Below are 22,184 nucleotides of genomic sequence, written 5' to 3' on the forward strand. Positions count from 1 at the left end.
TGAATATCAGTCCTGCAATACTACTTGAAAGGGTTCAGAGGTCCAAATGGCTGTTAGAACCTCTTACAATATTTAAAATCAAACTACAGCAGTGATTTCAACCATCAATGGCATTTTATTTTGGAAGTTCTATGTATTCCATAGGTATTAACTTCCTTTCTCTCACCGCCCCCTCCCTAAAAAAATCAGAAAGATTAAAAAATATATATATAAAATCTCTTATCTAGTTTCTCTAAAGTCTTAGGTTAAAAAACTTAAGTGGTGGGCTTCCCTGGTGGCGCAGTGGTTGAGCGTCCGCCTGCCGATGCAAGGGACACGGGTTTGTGCCCCAGTCCAGGAAGATCCCACATGCCGCGGAGCAGCTATGCCCATGAGCCACGGCCGCTGAGCCTGCGTGTCTGGAGCCTGTGCTCCGCAACGGGAGAGGCCACAACAGTGAGAGGCCCGCGTACCGCAAAAAAAAAAAAAAAAAAACTTAAGTGGTGCTTCTCCTTTATGAGGATACTGCTTTTTAAGAAGAATTCATAGTCTTTCTGTATGTTCACTATAGATTTCTACTCCTTCCTGGGGAAAAAATGGTCAACGCTTCTGCTTCTTTTTAATAAATTAATTTCTCAATTATTACACATTATCATTCCCCACTTGACACATTCTTAGAAACTTGATTGTTGGATGCATTTTTCACTTGGCAAAAATTCAATGTGGCTTTGCGTGGGATGTCTAAGTGTCGGAAACAGCAGTGTTGATGTTCTGGTTTTGAGAGGGAAAATATATATAGGATGCATACAATCCCTGGAAGAACAAAGGCAAAGGACTGAAATAGGGGGTGCACACAGTTAAGAAGGCTGATAGACACTACTTGGTTCTGAATTCTACGGCTGTCAGCCACCAAAGACTGCAGTGTAGCCCAGAATATAAATTTCTGCAAGAAGAGGCTGGTTAGGCACTGCGAAATGACAGAGTTGGCTTCATTTCGTTCCAAGTGTATAGAGCAGATACACACAAGAAGGAGCAGTATGGGTCATTTGCAGTGAGCAGTAACCTGTGAACAATCACGCATGGGCATTTCTGCAAATGCTCTGTCAACACAGGCACTGGGGAAGAGAAAAGAAGCATCCTATTAAAATACACTTCCATCTCTAACTCACCCAAGGCCCCAGGCCTCCTCAGCGCCTCAGATTTGCAAGACCAAAATGCAGTTTAGAGTTACGTATCATTCTAGGTCATCTGGAAACTGGTTCACTGGAGCCATCTCAGAAGACCTGGGTGTGCCCAAGAGTGCAGCAAGTCTACCCAGAAGGGTATGCCTTAATGATCTTCACATCGTCCACAGGACGGTCCTGGGAGTTTGTTTCCACCATTCCTACTCGATTCACCATTCCTATACCCTGGCACACACGGCCAAAAATGGTGTGCTTGCCGTCAAGCCACTGGGTGGGAGCCAGGGTCACAAAGAACTGGCTGCCGTTGGTGTCTGGCCCGGCATTGGCCATGGCGAGAATTCCAGCCCCTGGCGGGAAAAAGGAAGAGAGGAAAGAGTATGAATAACCCCCATAGCTCCAGCCTGGATCTGCAACACCAGCCTAGGGATAAAAAGAAGCCAGACCAACCACCCGACCAGACAACCTTCCCCTCAGGGCAGGCTCTCTGCCCTTGCACAAGGGCTAACAACTGCACTACCCGATGGCCTCATCTTCCTTGTCTTCACCTACTCCCTAGCCTCTATCCATGATGATCCCTGTTAAACTCTGGACCATGTTCTCAATTCCCCTCAAAAATTCAAGAAGGTCAACTGCTTCTTTGAGGAAGCTTGTAACAGCAACATTCAACAAGTAGTTAGAATCAAGATCACTCAGATCGGCACTCTGAATCGCTCAGGACTCTTGAGGCCGCTTGCTCTAATCCACCAGAGCTCTTTGTGGCTCTGCAGCTGGGCAGCTACACGGCACCAGGCCACGGTGTCAGGCATTCACCTTGAATCACAGCCAAAAGAGTGAGCTTTTAAAATCCACTCCCTCTTCCTACCCAGTCCAGACAGGTCATATACCTACCTGTGAATTTCAAGTCTGGATGAAGTTCATCTTCAAACTGCTTGCCATAGATAGATGCACCACCTCGACCTGCCAGTTATAAGACAGGAAACCAATCAGCCCACATTCCACCTCACACCAAGAACTACGGTCCAGGGTTAAATGACTTTTGGAGTACAGACGAGGAAAATCAGTGAGCACGCCTAGCACTGTGCTAAGTACACTGCAACTACACAGCCCAGCAGCAGAATCAAGCATTGGCACAGCACATTCAAATCACTGGTTTCATTTAGGTAAGACGTTTCTTTTCAAAATAACACTGAGTGCTTTTTTCCTGCTTATGAAAGTAATACATTTTCACTGTCAAAATGTAGAAAACATAGATCATTATCAAAGGAACATTAAAGTCCCCTGTAATCTAACCATCTACAAATAACCACCATTCATGGTTTGATGTGTTAAGAGGTTTCCTGATTTTTTACATTTTTATGGGTACTTTAGACAGGAGTGCTCCAAGTCCTAACCCTATGCCCATCACAGACACTGCTAATCAATCAGCACTCTTCCCTGCTGAGCTTAGACTGGCCTCTGAATCCTTACCAACCCAGAAATCCAGGCAGCCATTTTTAATGGATCAGATGCGGCATAAGAATTGAAACCTATTTGTCATCCTTAACCTAGATGAAGGAAAATAAAATTCATTTAAGTCAAAGATAACTAGCTTAAGGAGAAACAAGGACAGTGCTGGGTGGCAATGTGGCAGAAAAGAATATTACAGTAGGGAGAATTCATTGGGAGGAGAAGCAGTATGCTGTAAGGAGAATATGAAGAAACATGGCATTGGGAATGATTTGCTAGCAACATCACAGGTTATTTATATATCCACAAGAGTCCATACCCTTGCTGTTCTGGGCACCCAGGTTTTGTTGTTAGAGAAAAATGATACGTTAAATAAGATTTTTCCATAGGAAAAAATGTCCTAATAGGAGATAGCTCTCTTAATTATTTAGTCAACCATATGTCTTGTTGAACTACTTTGGTTTCTCCAAGTTGACCAGTCAAGACAAAACAGCCTGAAACAAAGTGAACAGATTTATCAGCTTACTCTGCTTGCCTGGCAGACAGGAAACAGGCCAGAGGCAAGGAGCTCACTTCCTCTTACAGCCTGCTGTGAAAGTAGCATGTTAAAGCACCATGTCCACCCCCAGAGGCCCCTGGGCCCTGCTAAGGTGTTTCCATGGTAAAAAATCCTTTGCTGTGTCTTTTAGGATGCTCCACCACAGGGAGCCTGTCACAGCCCCCGGTCCAGGAAGAAAACGCTGTTCTCATGCAAAGAGGAATGGGGGTGAATGTTAACAGAGTTGGGGAAACCTCCCACCTGGCCCAGGCTACCCATGCTTCTGGAAAATTACTGAACTACCAAACTATGTAAAAATTCATTCCAAAAATTCCAACATGCCAGTATACCTCCAAACAGTAATTATATAACCAGTATGTTCCCTCTGACTACAGAGTCAAGGTTCCTGCTTGAGCTTGGGGTGGGGGGTTGGTTAGTAGAAGTGCTAGGGCTGAAGATGAGAGAGGAGAAAGAGGGCTATGGGGACAAACTAAGGTCAAGCCCTACCTCCAGGGCTTGAATGAGCATGACGAGGATGAAACTCAGCAGTGCACTGTCTGTCTGCAGGCTGAGCCTTGGAAGTGTGATCTCTGCAAGCCAAGGACTGCCAGAACCTCAGGGCCCCACTCTCAAGGAACTGAAACCGAACATATGAATGGCAAACAGGATAGGTTAGTCAAGAGCCACAGATAAAGCCTGGGGGCTTAAGCAATCGGAAGGAGATGAGAGGAAAAGGCATGGAAGCCCCACTTCACTCACTAGGCATAGTTTGACCAACTGCAAGTAGTTTGGGCCTCGAAGGCACCATTTAATCATAATATGTTATCTTTTCATAACCTAATTCAACTCAGTAGGTTTGCAGCAAATTGTCAGAAAGACAAATAATTCCAATCAAAACATTCCTTTGGGCATGCGGAATAGTGGAGAAATGGACAGGGAGTGATTAAAGAGTTCTCCGGTGCACAGCAGGCAACAGATGTCAATGATCACATATAAAGCCAAAACTTAGGAAGCTCTGTGGTAAAAACGTGCTGTGTGCCTCCTCTAGTACAGATACAAGGGAGACAGGCACAGGCCTGTTTTCCAAACTCTGTGCCCTCAAAGTCCTTCCACTCTTCTGCCCTCTCCTTTAAACATTTATTCAATGTATTTAATATTTCAGACATAAAAAGATACAAAGAATAATACGACAAACAACTGTGCAGCCTCCCCTCAAGAAATAAAGTGTGGCCAATCCAGTCGAAGACCCCAGGCACACACACCCTGTTTCCCTGCCCCAACTCCACCACTCCCCCAAGAGCTAACAACTGCTGTGAAGGATCTCATCTTCCTCTCGGGTCACCACTACCCTTTCTGACCAGGAGTTTGTCATTTCCGTGCATTTTCTTTTCTACTACATATTGTATGTATCCCTAAACAAATGTACTGTTGTTTGCATGTTTTTAGGTTTATATAAATGGTATTATACTCTACATATTCTTCTTCAGTTAGCTTTTTTTGGGTCACCACTGTAAGTGATATTCATCCATTTTGTTCCATGCAGCTCTCTGTAGCATTTGTTCCACTAAATGATTACAACACCATCTTTTCTCACGGTGATGGATAGTTAGGATCTTTCCAATGTTTTTGGTATCATAAACCATGCTGCAATAACCATTCTTATACTGTCTCCCAAACACAAGTGCAGGAGCTCTCAGGGACTATACCTCATGGGGGATATGCAGGCTCACAGTGTATCAGCATTTCACCATTACTAGATTTCCCCAACTATCTTGCCAGAAGTAGCCCCAATGTGCGCCCCACCCACAGTGCTCTCACTCTTACCCTTACTGCTCGAGGTCCTTTTGCCAGGCTTTTTCTAATGTTTGTCGGTCTGAAAGGTGTCAGATCTCTTGTGTGTTTTAAACTGCGTTTCCCTGAAGCTGTGCGTAATTTCCTGTTTACTGGCTATTTATTTAGCTTCCCTCCTGTCAACAGCCACATTTCTACCAAGTGGTTTCACATTTTAAAATTTATATATATTTTATTAGCAGGATTATTCTAGATACTAATCCTTTGTCAGTTAATGCTTTTGCAAATACTTTTTTCCAGTTTATTTTTTTCACTTTTTTTTTCTGCTTTATAACAAAGTGAATCAGTTATACATATACATATGTTCCCATATCTCTTCCCTCTTGCGTCTCCCTCTCTCCCACCCTCCCTATCCCACCCCTCCAGGCGGTCACAAAGCACCGAGCTGATCTCCCTGTGCTATGCGGCTGCTTCCCACTAGCTATCTACCTTACGTTTGGCAGTGTATATGTCCATGCCTCTCTCTCGCTTTGTCACAGCTTACCCTTTCCCCTCTCAATATCCTCAAGTCCATTCTCTAGTAGGTCTGTGTCTTTATTCCTGTCTTACCCCTAGGTTCTTCATGACATTTTTTTCCCTTAAATTCCATATATATGTGTTAGCATACAGTATTTGTCTTTCTCTTTCTGACTTACTTCACTCTGTATGACAGACTCTAGGTCTATCCACCTCATTACAAATGGCTCAATTTCGTTTCTTTTTATGGCTGAGTAATATTCCATTGTATATATGTGCCACATATTCTTTATCCATTCATCCGATGATGGACACTTAGGTTGTTTCCATCTCCTGGCTATTGTAAATAGAGCTGCAATGAACATTTTAGTACATGACTCTTTTTGAATTATGGTTTTCTCAGGGTATATGCCCAGTAGTGGGATTGCTGGGTCATATGGTAGTTCTATTTGTAGTTTTTTAAGGAACCTGCATACTGTTCTCCACTGTGGCTGTATCAATTTACATTCCCACCAACAGTGCAAGAGGGTTCCCTTTTCTCCACACGCTCTTCAGGATTTATTGTTTCTAGATTTTTTGATGATGGCCATTCTGACTGGTGTGAGATGATATCTCATTGTAGTTTTGATTTGCATTTCTCTAATGATTAATGACGTTGAGCATTCTTTCATGTGTTTGTTGGCAGTCTGTATATCTTCTTTGGAGAAATGTCTATTTAGGTCTTCTGCCCATTTTTGGATTGGGTTGTTTTTTTGTTATTGAGCTGCATGAACTGCTTATAAATTTTGGAGATTAATCCTTTATCAGTTGCTTCATTTGCAAATATTTTCGGGAGAGGGTTGTCTTTTGGTCTTGTTTATGGTTTTCTTTGCTGTGCCAAAGCTTTGAAGTTTCATTAGGTCCCATTTGTTTATTTTTGTTTTTAATTTCCATTTCTCTAGGAGGTGGGTCAAAAAGGATCTTGCTGTGATTTATGTCATAGAGTGTTCTGCCTATGTTTTCCTCTAAGAGTTTGATAGTGTCTGGCCTTACATTTCGGTCTTTGATCCATTTTGAGCTTATTTTTGTGTATGGTGTTAGGGAATGTTCTAATCTCATACTTTTACATGTACCTGTCCAGTTTTCCCAGCACCACTTATTGAAGAGGCTGTCCTTTCTCCACTGTACATTCCTGCCTCCTTTATCAAAGAAAAGGTGACCATATGTGCGTGGGTTTATCTCTGGGCTTTCTATCCTGTTCCATTGATCTATCTTTCTGTTTTGGTGCCAGTACCATACTGTCTTGATGACTGTAGCTTTGTAGTATAGTCTGAAGTCAGGGAGCCTGATTCCTCCAGCTCCTTTTTTCGTTCTCAAGGTTGCTTTGGCTATTCGGGGTCTTTGGTGTTTCCATATAAATTGTGCAATTTTTTGTTCTAGTTCTGTGAAAAATGCCAGTGGTAGTTTGATAGGGATTGCATTGAATCTGTAGATTGCTTTGGGTAGTAGAGTCATTTTCACAATGTTGATTCTTCCAATCCATCTATTTGTATCTCTTTAATTTCTTTCATCTCCATCTATTTGTATCATCTTTAATTTCTTTCATCAGTGTCTTATAATTTTCTGCATACAGGTCTTTTGTCTCCTTAGGTAGGTTTATTCCTAGATATTTTATTCTTTTTGTTGCAATGGTAAATGGGAGTGTTTTCTTGATTCCACTTTCAGATTTTTCATTAGTGTATAGGAATGCCAGAGATTTCTGTGCATTAATTTTGTATCCTGCTACTTTACCAAATTCATTGATTAGCTCTAGTAGTTTTCTGGTAGCATCTTTAGGATTCTTTATATATAGTATCATGTCATCTGCAAACAGTGACAGCTTTACTTCTTCTTTTCTGATTTGGATTCCTTTTATTTCCTTTTCTTCTCTGATTGCTGTGGCTAAAACTTCCAAAACTATGTTGAATAAGAGTGGTGAGAGCGGGCAACCTTGTCTTGTTCCTGATCTTAGCGGAAATGCTTTCAGTTTTTCACCATTGAGGACGATGTTGGCTGTGTGTTTGCCATATATGGCCTTTATTATGTTGAGGAAAGTTCACCTCTATGCCTACTTTCTGCAGGGTTTTTATCATAAATGTGTGTTAAATTTTGTTGAAAGCTTTCTCTGCATCTATTGAGATGATCATGTGGTTTTTCTCCTTCAATTTGTTAATATGGTTTATCACATTGATTGTTTTGCATATATTGAAGAATCCTTGCATTCCTGGAATAAACCCCACTTGATCATGGTGTATGATCCTTTTAACGTGCTGTTGGATTCTGTTTGCTAGTATTTTGTTGAGGATTTTTGCATCTATGTTCATCAGTGATATTGGCCTGTAGTTTTCTTTCTTTGTGACATCTTTGTCTGCTTTTGGTATCAAGGTGATGGTGGCCTCGTAGAATGAGTTTGGGAGTGTTCCTCCCTCTGCTATATTTTGGAAGAGTTTGAGAAGGATAGGTGTTAGCTCTTCTCTAAATGTTTGGAGGAAGGTGATCTCCGCGTCTTACTCTTCCGCCATCTTCCTACTTTTTTCACTCTTTTAATGGGATCTTCTCATGCAAAGAATTTTTTGCAGTTGAAATTCCTTAATCTTTTTCTTTATGATCTGTGCTTTCTGTTTCTTTAAAAAACAAAAACAAAAAACCTGTCTTATCCCCAAGACTGCTCTGATGTGCTTCTTCCTTCTCCTGCTCACTGACTGTAGAAACCTCTCAAGATGAACTAGAGTGGCATCTAAGACATGGAGAGTGGTCTCTTACACAAAGATTACCATACTTGGTGCTACCTGTGCCTACCACTCCCATGCCACAGCTGATGGAATCACGGATTAATATCCAGCCCTAAAGCAGCCACAGGTCAGCCAGTTAGCCATTAGGAGGCCCACGTGAAAGCTCTGCCTGGGGCATTCGACACAAGAAGGCAACTAACCAAACCAATCAAAGCCTCTCTTCCAGCAAGAGAGCCTCTAACAGATACGGCAGATATCCTCTGAGCATTTCCAACCCCTTCTCCATGGCCTACCTCAACCTCAGAGACAAAAAAGGCAGGTACTGACCAGTCCCGTTTGCAGCTAGGGGTAGCCAGATGACCCAGTTCTGACTTACTGACATAAACAGAAGCCACTGAGTAGAGCTTCTAGGAAAGCTATAGCTTTCCTGATTAAAAAAGGACAACACACTCCTGTCTTTCACCCATAGCTCTTTCCTCATCTTCCTTCTTTGAAAGCAGAGGTGATGTCAGGAGCAGCAGCAGCCACCTGGCAACCATAAGACAAGTTTGAGACCAAAGGCCAACACACTGAGAATGGTGCAGTGGAAGGACACAGCAAGCCTGTGTCCCTGACAACTCTGCTGGGCAGATGAACCAGTGCCTGCAACTGCTTACCTCCTGACATTTTGTTATGTGAGAAAAACAAAAGCTCTCTTTGTTTAAGCCTCTGTGGTTGAGTTTTCTGTTACTTGCAGCCAGAAGCATCCCAAATTGATACAATCACTTTGTTAGTAACAGCAGGAAGGGTGAACTGACTAGTGGAGCTACTATTGGATTACCAGGGCAAATGCCAGATACCAGATCTAACACAGCAAACAATACTACAGTTCTCCAAGAAGCTTTAGCTCTTAAGATAGAGTCCTCTCTTCCTCACTTGCCTTTGGGGTCAGAGAGATCTGGATTTCGGTTCCCACTCCACCACTTACTAGCTGTGTAACCTTAAGCAATATACTTACCCTCTCTAAGCCCCAGTTTCCTTGTCCAAAAAATAGGAACAGTAGTAGCACTTATGTCTCATAGGACTGTTATAAGAATTAAATAAGACAATGCATGGAAACCATGTAGGATATAACATGAAGCAAACACAGTAGTATCAGTGATGATGAGCCTCCTTTAACTGAGATAATCTGAGCATTTTCTTTGAGAGACGACTGTAGGTTGTGACCAACAGTCCACCTTGGGAGGTAGTCTGCCCAAGTTTACGCCAGTTCCTCTGTCTTCACCTCCACCATTCCCCCTCTGCTCCTTGCTCTTTGTGGATAACTTTGCTTCTTATTTCACTCCGAAAAAGGAAGAGAGCTTTCACATGTTCTCATCACCAAATCCACTTTCCTTCCTACATCTCTACCCATTTACCTTGCTTCATCCATTATTAATACACTGTATAAATAAATTGTTCGAATGACTATCCCACCACCACATACTAATCAATTCCATTCACCTTTAAGGAATTTTGCAGCTACAATTTTCCCTTCTCCTGTATCAGTTTTTCTTCCTGAGAGATCACTCCTATCAGCATAAAAACATGGTATTACTATTTCACATTTTGGAAAAACGACAACAACACTGTCTTCCAAGTATCTCCCCATTTCTCTTCATCAATTTCCAGAAAAAACCCATCCCACTTCTTCTCCAGCCTCTTGAACGCTCTCCATTCAGATGTTTGCCCTCACCACTTCCCTGAAACTGCTCTTGTCAAGGTCATCAGAACCACCACGTTGTCATTAAATCCACTGGTCAATCCTCAGGCCTCACCCTGCCTGATCCAACAGCAGCATGGGACAGTTGATGTCACCTTTCTTGAAATCCCACCTTACTGGCAGCTCTTCATTTTCCTCTACTGGCTCCTTCTCCACTTCCCTCTCTCCTTTCACAGACGTTAGACCTGCACTGTTATGTGAAGACTTCTCCTTCCAACACTTGCTCCCTCCCCCCTTTACCTTTCACAAGTGTTAACCCATTAAATCTCTTGGATTTCTCACTCTGTCTTGGCATGTGCTTCCCAGAGGACCAGAACCAACAGAACCCCTATCACCATAGTGCAAACTATAAGCTTTAGCTTTGACAACAATGAAAGTTTCTAATTCATCTCCCTGCTGCCGGCCTTGCCTCCTGCTTTCCACACCAGTCTATTCTGTATGTGGAAGTCAGGGGATCCTTTTAAAACAAGTCTCATCATGGCAGTCCTCTGCTCAAAATCCTCCAGTGACATTTCATCACACTTCAGACAAAGTCCAAAGTCTTCATCACAACTTACAAGACTTTCCATGATCTGGTTCTCTGATACCTCCTGCCACTCTCCCCCTCACTCACCTGCTCCAGCCACAGTGGCCTCTGTGCTGTTTCTTGCAGAGCACATTCTGGTTCTAAGACCTCTGACTGCCGTTCCCTCTGGATTGTCCTTGTCCCTGACATTCTCATGGTTCATTACTTTATTTTATCCAGAGCTCTGCTCAAATTCCTTCTTATCAGAGAGGTCTTCCCTAATCACACTATCCACAGTAGCACCTCCCTCACTATCCCAGTGGTTCTCAACCAGGGGTGACTCTGCCCCCTGTGGACACTGAACAATGCGTGGAGACATTTTTGGCTGTCACACCGAGGACTTCTACTGGCATCTAGGGAGTGGAGGTGAGGGATGCAGCTGAACATTCTATAAAACACAGGACGGCCCCCACAACAAAGAATTATCCAGCTTAAAATGTCAGTACTGCCAAGGCTGAGAATCCCTGCTCTAACCCCTTGTACATCATTTTTTCCATATCATTTGTCATGTACAACCTGACAGTGTACTACATACTTATTTGTTCACTGCCTCTCCCACCAGAATGAGAGTTCCATGAGGGCTTTCTTATTCATTATTGTATCCCCAGCTCTTAGAATAATGCCTGGAGTCCAACAGACATTTGTTAAATGAATTAACAACCAAAATAAATAATAAACACCCATACTTTTTTGAGCTCCTATTTTGTGTTGAACCTGTGCTAACAATTTTATAAACATCTGCTCGTTTACTACTCACAACAACCCTCATGAGGTACATATAACCACAGTCCCCATTTATATATAAGAAGGCTCAGCAAGGTCACATAAGTTGTCTAACATAACACTTAGTAAGTGTTCGTGTGAAGCCAAGATTCAACCCCAAGCCCAGCGGGCTCCACAACCCTCTGTTCACCCCCACACTACACTACCTTGCCGTATATCACGGCTGGATTAAATGTCCTCACACATTTTTCTTATCAAGAGTCCCATATGGTCCCCGAATGACGCTAATTCAAATCTGAACTCCCGTCTGGGAGTCTCCATGAACTGGCCTGATCTTAACCCCCATGCTGTCTCCTACTACTCTGTGCACTCTGCCCCAAACTGCTCCTCCCTTACTCTCCCCTAAGCATGCAGTACAGGGGTCTTAGAAATCACATTTTATGCATCTGTCCTGGGCGTGGAGAGGTGGCTGGGTCACGTCACAGAGCCAGTCCAGCATGAGACGTGACACCTGGGGTGGTGGGTTCTCCTTCACACCCTACAGGTGTGTCACTTGTGCCTCCATTCTGTATTCACTCTTCTTCCTAAATCTATCAATAAAATGCCCTTCCCTGTCCTGTCAAAAGTTAAAATTCTACACTTCCTTCAAGGCCCACCTCAAAATATTACTCCATCCCATTCTAACCCCATTCCACTGTACTTTTTCTCCATTATGAATTATTCCAACAAATGTTCTATACATAATCCATAGCATACCACCATGCATTTGCATATTTATCACATTATTACTTTCTAGTTGTCTCTTATAATGAATACACTGTCTTCTTGGCAGGGCAGGGTTCTCTGCAACAAAGAGAAAAATGCCTTGGCTTCTAATGCTTAAATACTCCTCACAGGCCTTAGAGTAGTACAGGATACCCCACAGATTCTTAGCAAATATTCATCAAATGAATAAAATTAACAAGAGCTTGCTGTTCAACACGTTAAATTTCAGGTGTTCCTGGAGGTACTAAGAGGTGAGATGAAATCAGAATGAGGGTGACACACAGCATAATCAGCACATAATTAATCACTGTAATCACGGCAGCTGGTGAGCACTGTGAGGCTAAGTGCAGAGCTGGAAACGTGAAAGGAAGAGCTTGATAGGATGCCATGTCTTATAGGAAGAGGATAAAGAGAAGAAGTTAGTAGAAAACAGAGAAAAGACATTCAGAGGGCTAAGAGAAGATCCAGCATAGAGTTATTACAATAAAGGAAATTTAAAAGAAGAAAAATGGTTTAAAATGAAGCAGGAGGTCAAAGACATCTGAATTGAGAAAACATCTGGTAAAGGTGTATCAGAAAGACCCTGGAGGACTTCCCTGGTGGCACAGTGGTTAAGAATCCTCCTGCCAATGCAGGGGACACGGGTTCGATCCCCAGTCTGGGAAGATCCCACATGCCACAGAGCAACTAAGCCCATGCGCCACAACTACTGAGCCCGTGCTCTAGAGCCCACGAGCCACAACTACTGAGCCAATGTGCCACAACTACTGAAGCCCTCGCGCCTAGAGCCTGTGCTCCACAACAAGAGAAGCCACCACAATGAGAAACCCACATACCACAATGAAGAGTAGCCCCTGCTCACCACAACTAGAAAAGCCTGCACGCAGCAACGAAGACCCAATGCAGCCAAAAATTAATTAATTAATTAAAAAAAAAAAAAGAAAGAAAGACATGGAAAGTATACTTCCAGAGGAGCCGGACTGAGGGACAGAAAGGATACATCGGGGATAGAAAAGCTACATCGACCTGCTGAAGAGCCCAGAATGCCACATGCTGGTCATCTGAGATGTTAAGCAAAAATTACGTTACCTAGTCAGCCAGCAGTCCATACTAGTGACCCAGGAGGGCCTAACTCCAACAGGCTTAGCTCAACCACTCACTATACTTGAGGCTGGACGCAATTACCTGGAAATCTTTTGAGTGATTCAATTTCATTAAAATTACCTCATGGAAATGTGACATTATGAAGGATTGCAAACTAATTACAGAAATACAGGGAAGCTCTGACAAGAGCACTCACATCTGAGTCACTTCCAATTCTTGTACACTAATCAAGAACTCTCAGTTCACTGGTGTTATGAATTAAAATTTTATCTCATAACAACAAGAAAGAGGAAGAAGACAGGAAAGAAGTACAACAAAGTGTTGACAGGACATTTTCAGATAAAGAAAGTGGACTGAAGCAGAATTAGACTCAGCCTTCCCCAATAACTGATGAAGCAAACACAAAAAATTCACTTTCTTTCAAAGCCAAAAATTCATCAGCAACAACCAAATAAGAAAAGGGAGACAAACTTATTCCAATGATTCTGAAAAGAGTCAGTCAGGGAAAGAAATAAGAGATTCTTCTGCCTGCACTCCTGAAAAGTAGTAATCAGGAAAGAAGGAGTGTCACCCAGAGAATTCTTACAAATACCCTCCAATTTTGAGAAGCCAATAAGGGGAGTGGGTGAACAACCCTGAAGAAGTTAAGAAGCCCTTGAAGACAGAAGCCCACACACCACAGGCGCTCAGAGTGGCAGGTCAGGATAATAGCAACGACCACCTTAGTCAGGTGGAGGAACACAGGGCCATGACAGGGATCAGGACATGCTACTCCAAAATAAGGCACCCTGGCATAATGAGTATTTCAAGTTGAAGGAATGTGAGAAACAGCAGGTGCAGGAAGGACTTTCTGACATTCCTCTGAAGTGGGTCATAAGACTCTCAAATGAGAGGTCCCCTCCATATACTTGGAGGAAAGGAACATCCCTACTTTCATGAAAGAGGGACACCCAAGAGGAATCTGAATGAACAAGCCTTGCTAAGTCTCCCCTAGTTTACCACACTGAGCTTATACTCATACCCCTTTTGTCCGCTCACATTTTCCCACAACTTTCCACTCTTTATCAAACCTAGCCTAAAAACGCTCAAGGTAACCCCTTCTTCAGGTCTTCATTTTCCTATAAAGGAAATGTCATGCAGAACTTATATTAAATAAATTTGTATGCTTTTCTCTCGCTAATATGTCTTCTGTTATAGAAACCCAGCTGAAAACGAAAAAAAGGTATGAGGCCTCTTTTTCCTCTGCTACAGCTGTACTCAGGGGCTACCCAGGGCCTGGGGTGGGGGTAGAGGGACACCACCGGCATGGAGTCTGGGAAGATAGAACAGAAGTCAGCCCTCCCACAGGGGCTCACTGTGGGCTGAGCTGGTGTTCTCTCCCACACCCTCAGCAGGCTAGAATAAAATGGAAAGAAAGCAACCTAGCATTTGGGATGGGGAAGATGACTGGTCCCACAAAGGTAGGGAGAGTGACAAAGAGAATCCACTTACACTGTACCCAAGCAAATAAAAGATAAGGTCAATGCAGGTTCCGACGTTAAGCGTGGATTTGACAACAAGAAATGGCACGGAGACTATGCAAACATACACAACAAATGGAAGGAGAGAAAGAAGGGAGAAAATATGGGCTTCCCTGGTGGCGCAGTGGTTGAGAGTCCGCCTGCCGATGCAGGGGACACGGGTTCATGCGCCCTGGTCCGGGAAGATCCCACATGCTGCAGAGCGGCTGGGCCCGTGAGCCATGGCCGCTGAGCCTGCGCGTCCAGAGCCTGTGCTCCGCAACGGGAGAGGCCACAACAGTGAGAGGCCTGCGTACCGGAAAAAAAAAAAAAAAAAAGAAGGGAGAAAATATAATCCAAGAAGGGCTTCTCCATGGTTGTCTCAGCTACAGATGCTTCAACAAAAATAAGAATCCAAGAAAACAAGAGCTCTAAGACAAGATAACAAATCAACAGAATAAGGTGAAAAGATTGCAGAGCTGAGAAAACAGACTGAGAGCCAAATGACACCAAGACAGCTCTAATAAATAAATTAGAGCAGTAAAGAACAGAATAGACAGGCCTCAAAACTGAATAAGGCACAGAGTAAAGGTCTGAGATTATTTCAGTGGATGCAGGAAAAAATAGAAAAACATCATCTAACTTACTCAGGAGAAATGTGACAGATATGGAAGGCAAAGGCAATGAAATAAAGAATAACTAGTTTCCTGAAACAGAAAATCCAGTAAGTGTAACAGAGAAAATATTCAGAAATACAAATAAAAAAATTTCCCTGAACTGAAGGAAGGAGTAAATCTGGCCTCAGTATTCTCCAAAGCCATGTTCAAAACCAGAAGGCAATGGAGCAGAATTGTCTAAAAAGATCTGAGAGAATTAGTCTGGCCCAAGAACAGTAAATAAGTCATGATCCTTTTTTTTTTTTTTTTTTTTTTTTGCGGTACGTGGCCTCTCACTGTTGTGGCCTCTCCCGCCGCGGAGCACAGGCTCCGGACGCACAGGCTCAGCGGCCATGGCTCACGGGCCCAGCCGCTCCGCGGCATGTGGGATCTTCCCGGACCAGGGCACGAACCCGTGTCCCCTGCATCCGCAGGCGGACTCTCAACCACTGCGCCACCAGGGAAGCCCCATGATCTTTTTCAACTATAAGCGTAACTGGCAGAAATTCTCAAACATGATTGAGTTTGAAAATATAACACCTTCCAGCCCTTGCAATAAAAACCACTCAACAATAAATTCTGCCTTTTACCACTCGTGAATAGAAAAGCCTAGTGGTGAGCACTGAACCCTCTGAAATGTAGAACCCACACTGTAACTGAGGGACTCACAGGTGCAGAATGGAAAATGCTGTAAACTCTGATAAGGAAAAATAAAACTAACAACAAAAAAGTGGGAGCAAGGGAGGGAGGACAGGTGTGAGATAACAGAAAAAAAGATGTATCTATATATACAGAGCCTCTAAAACCTTTGTAAATTCCTAAGTGGTAAGAACACCAGGAGCATCTCTTGTTCTAATATTTGGTCTTTGACCCTATCCCTGACACAGGGCTCCTGAAACCCTTATAAATTCCTAAGTGATTAGAGCACTAGGACCATCTTTTGTTCTAATGAGGTGACTCTGGGTGGATCCTGGATGGGGGCTGGTCACCAGAAAGACCAAGTCATGATTAGAAGCTTGGAATTTTCAGTGCCTGCCCCACCCCCTTCTCCAGAGAGGGAAGGAGGGGAGAAAGGCTAGAAATGGAGCTAATAATTGATCATGCCTACATGAGGAAGCCTCCATAAAATCCCAATAGTACAGGGTTTATAGAGTTTCAAAGCAGACGAACACATCCACCCTGGGAGGGTGATGTACCCCAACTCCATGGGGACAGAATTTCCCATTCTCAGCACCTTCCCAGACCTCACCTGAAGCACCTCTGTTCATCTGTATCCCTTACAATATCCTTGAATAAACTGGGAAATGTAAGTAAGCACTTAGGTTTCCCTGAGTTCTCTGACCTGCTCTAGCAAATTAATCAAACACAGCTGGTGTCACAGGGAACTGCTTGTTGTGGGGAAAAAAATTCCATACATTTGGTGACCAGAAGTGTCAGTGAAGTGTTCTGTGCGACCATATAAAAGTAAAGGAAAAACCCAGGAGGGAAGAACTGAGTTCTTCCCAACATAGGAAGCAAGTAAAACTAAGTTTTCCCTAAACAATACGAATGGGTAGAAATTTAAGTACTAACTGTCTCATCTTTCACAGTAGGAAGTCAATTTTTCTGTTAAGTATATACAAAATTAAATACTTTTTGTTTTAAAAACAATAGCATGCATGACATAGCCTATTCTCTTGAAATTATTTCCATCTAGCTAGTTATCCATCCTTTTAACTAGGTATCTGAAATGAAAGATGTCTAGAATAATGGCCGCCAAAAGTTAATGTTCATCATTTCTGAGAGGTGGGACATTGGGGGAGTAGCTAATGGTGGTTAGGAATCTTTAGGAGCTAAAATTATGAGTGATTTTTTTCTCCTTTTCTTTTCTTTTTTGGCCACGCCACGTGGCTTGCGGGATCTTAGCTCCCCAACCAGAGAGTCCTAACCACTGGACCACAAGGAAATTCCCTCTTATGAGTGATTTTTCCATTCTTTTTTCTACTTTCCTCTATATTCTATATTTTGAAATGCGTCCATATATATTGAAAAACTAGAATGCCTCTTCATCATAAAGGATAAAGGACAACTGAGAATGACAAGGAAGAAAAAGACTGAGAAAAAACTGCCACAGAGAGAACCAAGCTTATTTAAAGGCAAAAGAGCAGGAATAGGAATTAGCCAGAGAGAAAATGCAGACTGGGAAGCAAGGGCGCTTGAAAATTATAAATGTTGGCATCTACCAATTTCACTAATAAATCCCAACTCAACAATGATAACTCCCAAATTCATACCTCCATCCCCAACCTTTCCATGAACTCCACACTCATATCCCATTAATCAACATTTCCACCAGAAGATCTGACAAGCATTTCAAACATAGTGTGCCCAGAACCAAAACCAAATTTTTGATGTTCCCCCTCCAAACATGCTCCTCTCTCCACCTTCACGTTTCACTAAACTCCAGTTAAAACCCTTGAAGTCATCCTTGACCATCTCTTTCTCACACGCCTGTCCTTCCCAGCTTCCAACCTCAGCACTGGCTCCATTTCTATCAAAACATAACCTGAATCCAGTCACTTCTCACCACCGTCTATACTATTAGGCTAGTCCAACCACATATATCTAGACTGGATGACTACAGCAGCTTTCTAACTGGTTCCCAGCTCTCACTCTTGCCCCACATCATCTATTCTCCAAACAGCAGTCAGAGTGACCTTTTTTTTTTTTTTTGGCTGTGCCACACAGCATGTGGGATCTTAGTTCCCTGACGACCAGCGATCGAACCCGTGCCCCCTGCAGTGGAAGCACAGACCCCTAACCACTGGACTGCCAGGGAATTCCCAGAGTGATCTTTTTAAAGAATAAGTCAGATCATGTCACTCCTTTGCTCAAAACCTTCTAATGGCTCCCATCTTATTCAGAATAAAACCCAAAGTCTCTACTATGCCCTACAAGGTCCTACATGATCTCCTATCTAGGCTCCTGACTCACAGCCTCTGGGTCTACTCTTCCCTCCATGGGAATGTTCTTCTCTCAGTCACAAGGTTCATTCCTTCACTTCCTTCAGATCTCTGTTCCAACCACATCTTTCAGACAGGACTTCCCTGACCTTTCTACTAAAATCCCATCCCCACATCCTTTTCCTGCTTTACTGAGAGCAGGAAGTTTTTTGTTTTTTTTCTCTAGGCACAGCCATATCCCAGAGCTCAGAAAAATATATGACACAAGGCAGGTGCTCAGTATTTGTTAAATGAATGAATCAATCTAAGAAACCACTATTCTCTTTTCCTCAAAACACTGAAAATGTCCTTCTTTCCTCCTGATTATCCAGACTACTCTATGCATTACTATAATTCAGGCAAACATTATTTGCTCTTAGTAAGCAATACACGGAAGTTATGAGAAACTCTATAAAGTCCGGGAGTCAAGATTGGTTTCTGGTCAATTCCACTTGTGTGTGTTTGGGGAAGGGGGTGTGCTAGCAAGGGCAGAAGTAGTCACCAGAATCAACTAACCCAGTCCCTGGTATGTGGAAGAGAGTCCTGGCTACCTTCTACTCAGTTATAACAGCATGAGGCTTCAGAAACTAACGTTGACTTAACTGTACCTGTCCCTGTTGGGTCACCTCCCTGGATCATGAAGTCTTTGATGATTCTGTGGAATTTGGTGCCATTGTAGTAACCTCGACGAGCCAATTCAGCAAAGTTCTTACAAGTCTTTGGAGCGTGCTTCCAGTACAGCTCCAGCACGATGATCCCCATGCTGCAGGGGGAGAGGACAGTAGAGCTCCAGTCAAGAACAAGGTCACAGCAGACAGAAACGTTATGGGACTGCTCCATGACTCTTCCTTTTCAAGCTTATAAATCATGAAATTATGATAAATATCAGATTTCATGCTCAGCAAAGGAAAACAACACAATGCAAATAACATAAACACAGATACCTCCTTTGAGTAAAACATGCAGGGGCTTCTGGTACTTCTTTTAAGCAAAATAACCATGGACAACTAAAAATTCTAACACCTTGTATACAAGAAATCACTGATCATTGGAAACCAATATAACCAACCCCTGAATTAGGGGAAAAAAACTTACACTTAATTTGTAATTTTTTTTAAGTTGGACATTAAAAAATTGGGAATTCAAATTTATTTATACATATATAAGTTTCTGGGTGGGGGTGGAAAGTGGGTAAATGGGAGACAGGAAGGTTTTCAGTGAATATCTTTTTTAAGCTTTTGTAGTTTAGAGCTATGTAAATTACTACCTATTCATTAAAAAAATTAATGGGAAAAAAAAAGGTACAGTTTGTGTGTATTTAGGAAGGGTACAACAAAGGCAAAATCTGATTACTTCAAAGCTTTATACCTGCCCAATGTGATAAGTGCTTTTCCCCTAGAAGTAGTGCTAAGGAAAAGGAAGAAGTAAGACTTAGGACAGGTGCCTTCCCCTCCATGTCATCACTCACCTAGACTTTAAGCTCCAAGAATGTGTGAACTGAGTCAACTCTGTATAGCCTGAATACCCAGTGCCAAGCACAGTGTAAGCACTCTATTAATAAATGTACTATGTGCTAGAACATAGCTTTCTAAAAGCCTTTCTACTGGCAATTCATCCTTCACACTCCTAACATTCAACACGGATTAACAACTACTCTGTGGAAGATACAGTTCTAAGTGCTTTTCCTCTCACGGAGCAACATTCTGGTGGATATTTGTAAAATACAGGGAATAACTTTTTGGAATGGCAATCAGAAAATACCTATACAAGTTTGAAATGTGCATACCTTTTGACAGCAATTTCAACTTCTAAGTTTCTATTCTATGGAGAAACTTACAAAAATGCTTAAGAATACAATATGTGCAAGGATGTTTATGCCAGTATTTGTCCTAACAAAAAAAAATATGAGAAGCAATTTAAGTCTTCAAAGAGGGAATGACTAAATTATGAAATATCCATACTACCGAAGGCTGCATGTACTAGTGTGCGAAAGAAAAGCAAATTACAGAAAAAATATATATATATAATATGTTCAATCTTATTATTGTTTAAAAATAGAACATAAAAGAGATGCCTATGTGTACAGAGAAAAAGATCTGGATGGTCATCCAACAAACTATTAATGGTATTTTTACAGAGAGGAGTTGCTTTCACTTCTTATTCTATACACTTCTACAACTGCTTGGATTTAAATTTTGATTTATGTTGTAATTAAAAAAACTAACAGGTGAATTCAGAAATAACATACTTTCAACTTGAGGCCAGAAAAAGTAGAATTTTCTCATTAAGAAGGTGGGGAAAATGGCCAAGGGGCAAGAGCAGCATCTGAGAGAACTGTGCTCTGATGGAAAAGCAGCATGAGCAAGAATAGAAAGATGGAAAGACGATGGCTGGACCTTGGCTGCTGATGTGAGAACAGCAGATGTAGGGAGAGAGGTAGGCAAAGGCCAGGATGAAGGTCATACTACAGAATTTCAATTTTATACTGTTGTAGTAGTAAGAAGTTACTTAAAGTTATTTGTTCTACTTTGGAAAGATCACTTTTAACTTTTTCCAAGGAGGCAATGGAATGAATGGGGCTAAAGAACCTAGCACGTGAGGCAGACAGACCAGGCTCCAAATGAGGTTCCCCTACTTACTAGCTACGTGGGTTTAATCAAGCCACTTACTCTGCAAATTTTGACACTTCTCCTGCTAAAACTGGAGAGAAGCTGGAATTGTACCTACATGATCTGAGTTGCTAAGAGGATTAAACTAAATGTGATGCTACACATCAGGGGCACGGCACTAGCTGTTTGTGCTCAATGTTATCATTCTTTGATAGGAGAGAATAAACGTGCTTCTTCCTGTGTTCTCCTAAAAATCTGTTTATACAACTGTGCTACTTACAACCTTAATATTTACAAATCTGTCTCCTTCACTATACTGTAAGCTTCTAAAGGCAAGGCTGTGTTTTATCCACCTCTGACCCTCAGATCCTACGTCCCCGGCCTGTAGATTCAATACACGTTAGTTGAATGAAAGGATGAATGAACGGAGGGGTGAGAGGAAGGCAATCGGGCCTCTGTCGCTAAAGTCTCAGCGCGAGTCGGTGCGGAGCTCGGACGCGGGCAGCGGCGGTCCCCACTCAGCCCTCAGGCCGCCCCCACGACCGCGGCTCCACGAGGAGGTCGGCCTCCCGAAGGAGCGCGCCGGAAACCCAGCCCCGCGGCTAAGCCTGGGCTCCGCGTCGCCTCCGCCAGCCCAGGCCCAGAGGCCAGACCCTCACCTGGTCTCCAAGTATACGTTGGGCGGCTGCCAGGAATCTGGAGGGATCGCCGCCATAGCTAAGCTGGGGGAAACCTCCCGTAGCAATTGTTACTTCCGGCGATTCGCCTGGGACCCGATTCGCCGGGTACCCGCCGCCGCTGCACACACTTCCGGTTCCCGCCATTCACCTCGAGCGATGCCAAAATTTGGGTGCTTGAGACGAGGAAGGGGAGGGACCCCCCACCTCCAAGGACGAGAATCTGGGGTGCAAGGCGAATGCAAGCTGTCCGCAAGGACGGAGAAAAGTGCAAGTTCTATAAAAGGTGGACTCCTAGTGGAGAGAGGCCGCGCCACTCTCCGGACGCTCTGATTGGTTCTTTTAGGCGTGGAAGGCGTGACCAACCAGCAAATCTGCACTTCTATTGGCGTTAAATCCTAACCTTTCATTTGGAAGAATTCACTAAGTCCCACAGTCTAAGGAGAGGAAGAGTGGAAGGGAATAAAGATGAGAGACGCCAGTAACTAACGCTTGTAAGGCGCTGTATATTTACAGAGCACTTGAACATTATAATCTACTGCGCAAAACAATCATATAAAGTAGATGTTGTTATTCCCATTTTTCAGATGTGAAAACTGAGACTCAGCAATTAAATGACTTATTTGTCCATAGCTATACCGCAAATCAGAGCTTCTAGAC

General features: G+C 42.9%; 2 protein-coding genes across 3 annotated transcripts in view; both read right to left on the bottom strand.

Annotated features, from left to right (window-relative positions):
- The window catches only part of CPNE5 (copine 5), a 106,344-nt gene extending 105,089 nt beyond the window's left edge, over positions 1–1,255 (bottom strand). The window contains exon 1 of the mRNA XM_027127078.1: positions 1,149–1,255. The gene's annotated coding sequence lies outside the window, so the exon portion shown is untranslated. The remainder of the gene's footprint in view (positions 1–1,148) is intronic.
- On the bottom strand, positions 587–21,773 carry PPIL1 (peptidylprolyl isomerase like 1). 2 transcript variants are annotated; one of them, XM_027127090.1, is made up of 4 exons: positions 21,507–21,773; positions 18,847–19,001; positions 2,052–2,120; positions 587–1,510 (listed from the first exon to the last, which is right to left on the bottom strand). In XM_027127090.1, the coding sequence occupies exons 1-4, from the start codon at positions 21,560–21,562 to the stop codon at positions 1,290–1,292; spliced, it is 501 nt and encodes a 166-aa protein (XP_026982891.1). In that variant the 5' UTR covers positions 21,563–21,773; the 3' UTR covers positions 587–1,289. The 2 variants fall into 2 exon arrangements, with proteins under 2 accessions (XP_026982891.1, XP_026982890.1); XM_027127089.1 differs by having other exon boundaries at positions 18,847–19,095.
- Positions 21,774–22,184: the final 411 nt, after the last annotated feature.

The sequence above is a fragment of the Aethalodelphis obliquidens genome, unplaced genomic scaffold, assembly GCF_003676395.1.
Source record: "Aethalodelphis obliquidens isolate GAN/ISIS:26980383/991018 unplaced genomic scaffold, ASM367639v1 scaffold31, whole genome shotgun sequence".
NCBI classification, from domain to species: Eukaryota; Metazoa; Chordata; class Mammalia; order Artiodactyla; family Delphinidae; genus Aethalodelphis; species Aethalodelphis obliquidens.

Bases quoted from the DNA above. Each gene is read 5' to 3' on its own strand.
- PPIL1 (XM_027127089.1), bottom strand. From the start codon at position 19,078: ATGGAGCAGTCCCATAACGTTTCTGTCTGCTGTGACCTTGTTCTTGAC. The intron at 2,121-18,846 runs GTACAGTTAAGT...TATAACTGGCAG, and splicing joins AGGTGACCCAACAGGGACAG to GTCGAGGTGGTGCATCTATC. The intron at 1,511-2,051 runs GTAGGTATATGA...TTTTCCCGCCAG, and splicing joins TCCAGACTTGAAATTCACAG to GGGCTGGAATTCTCGCCATG.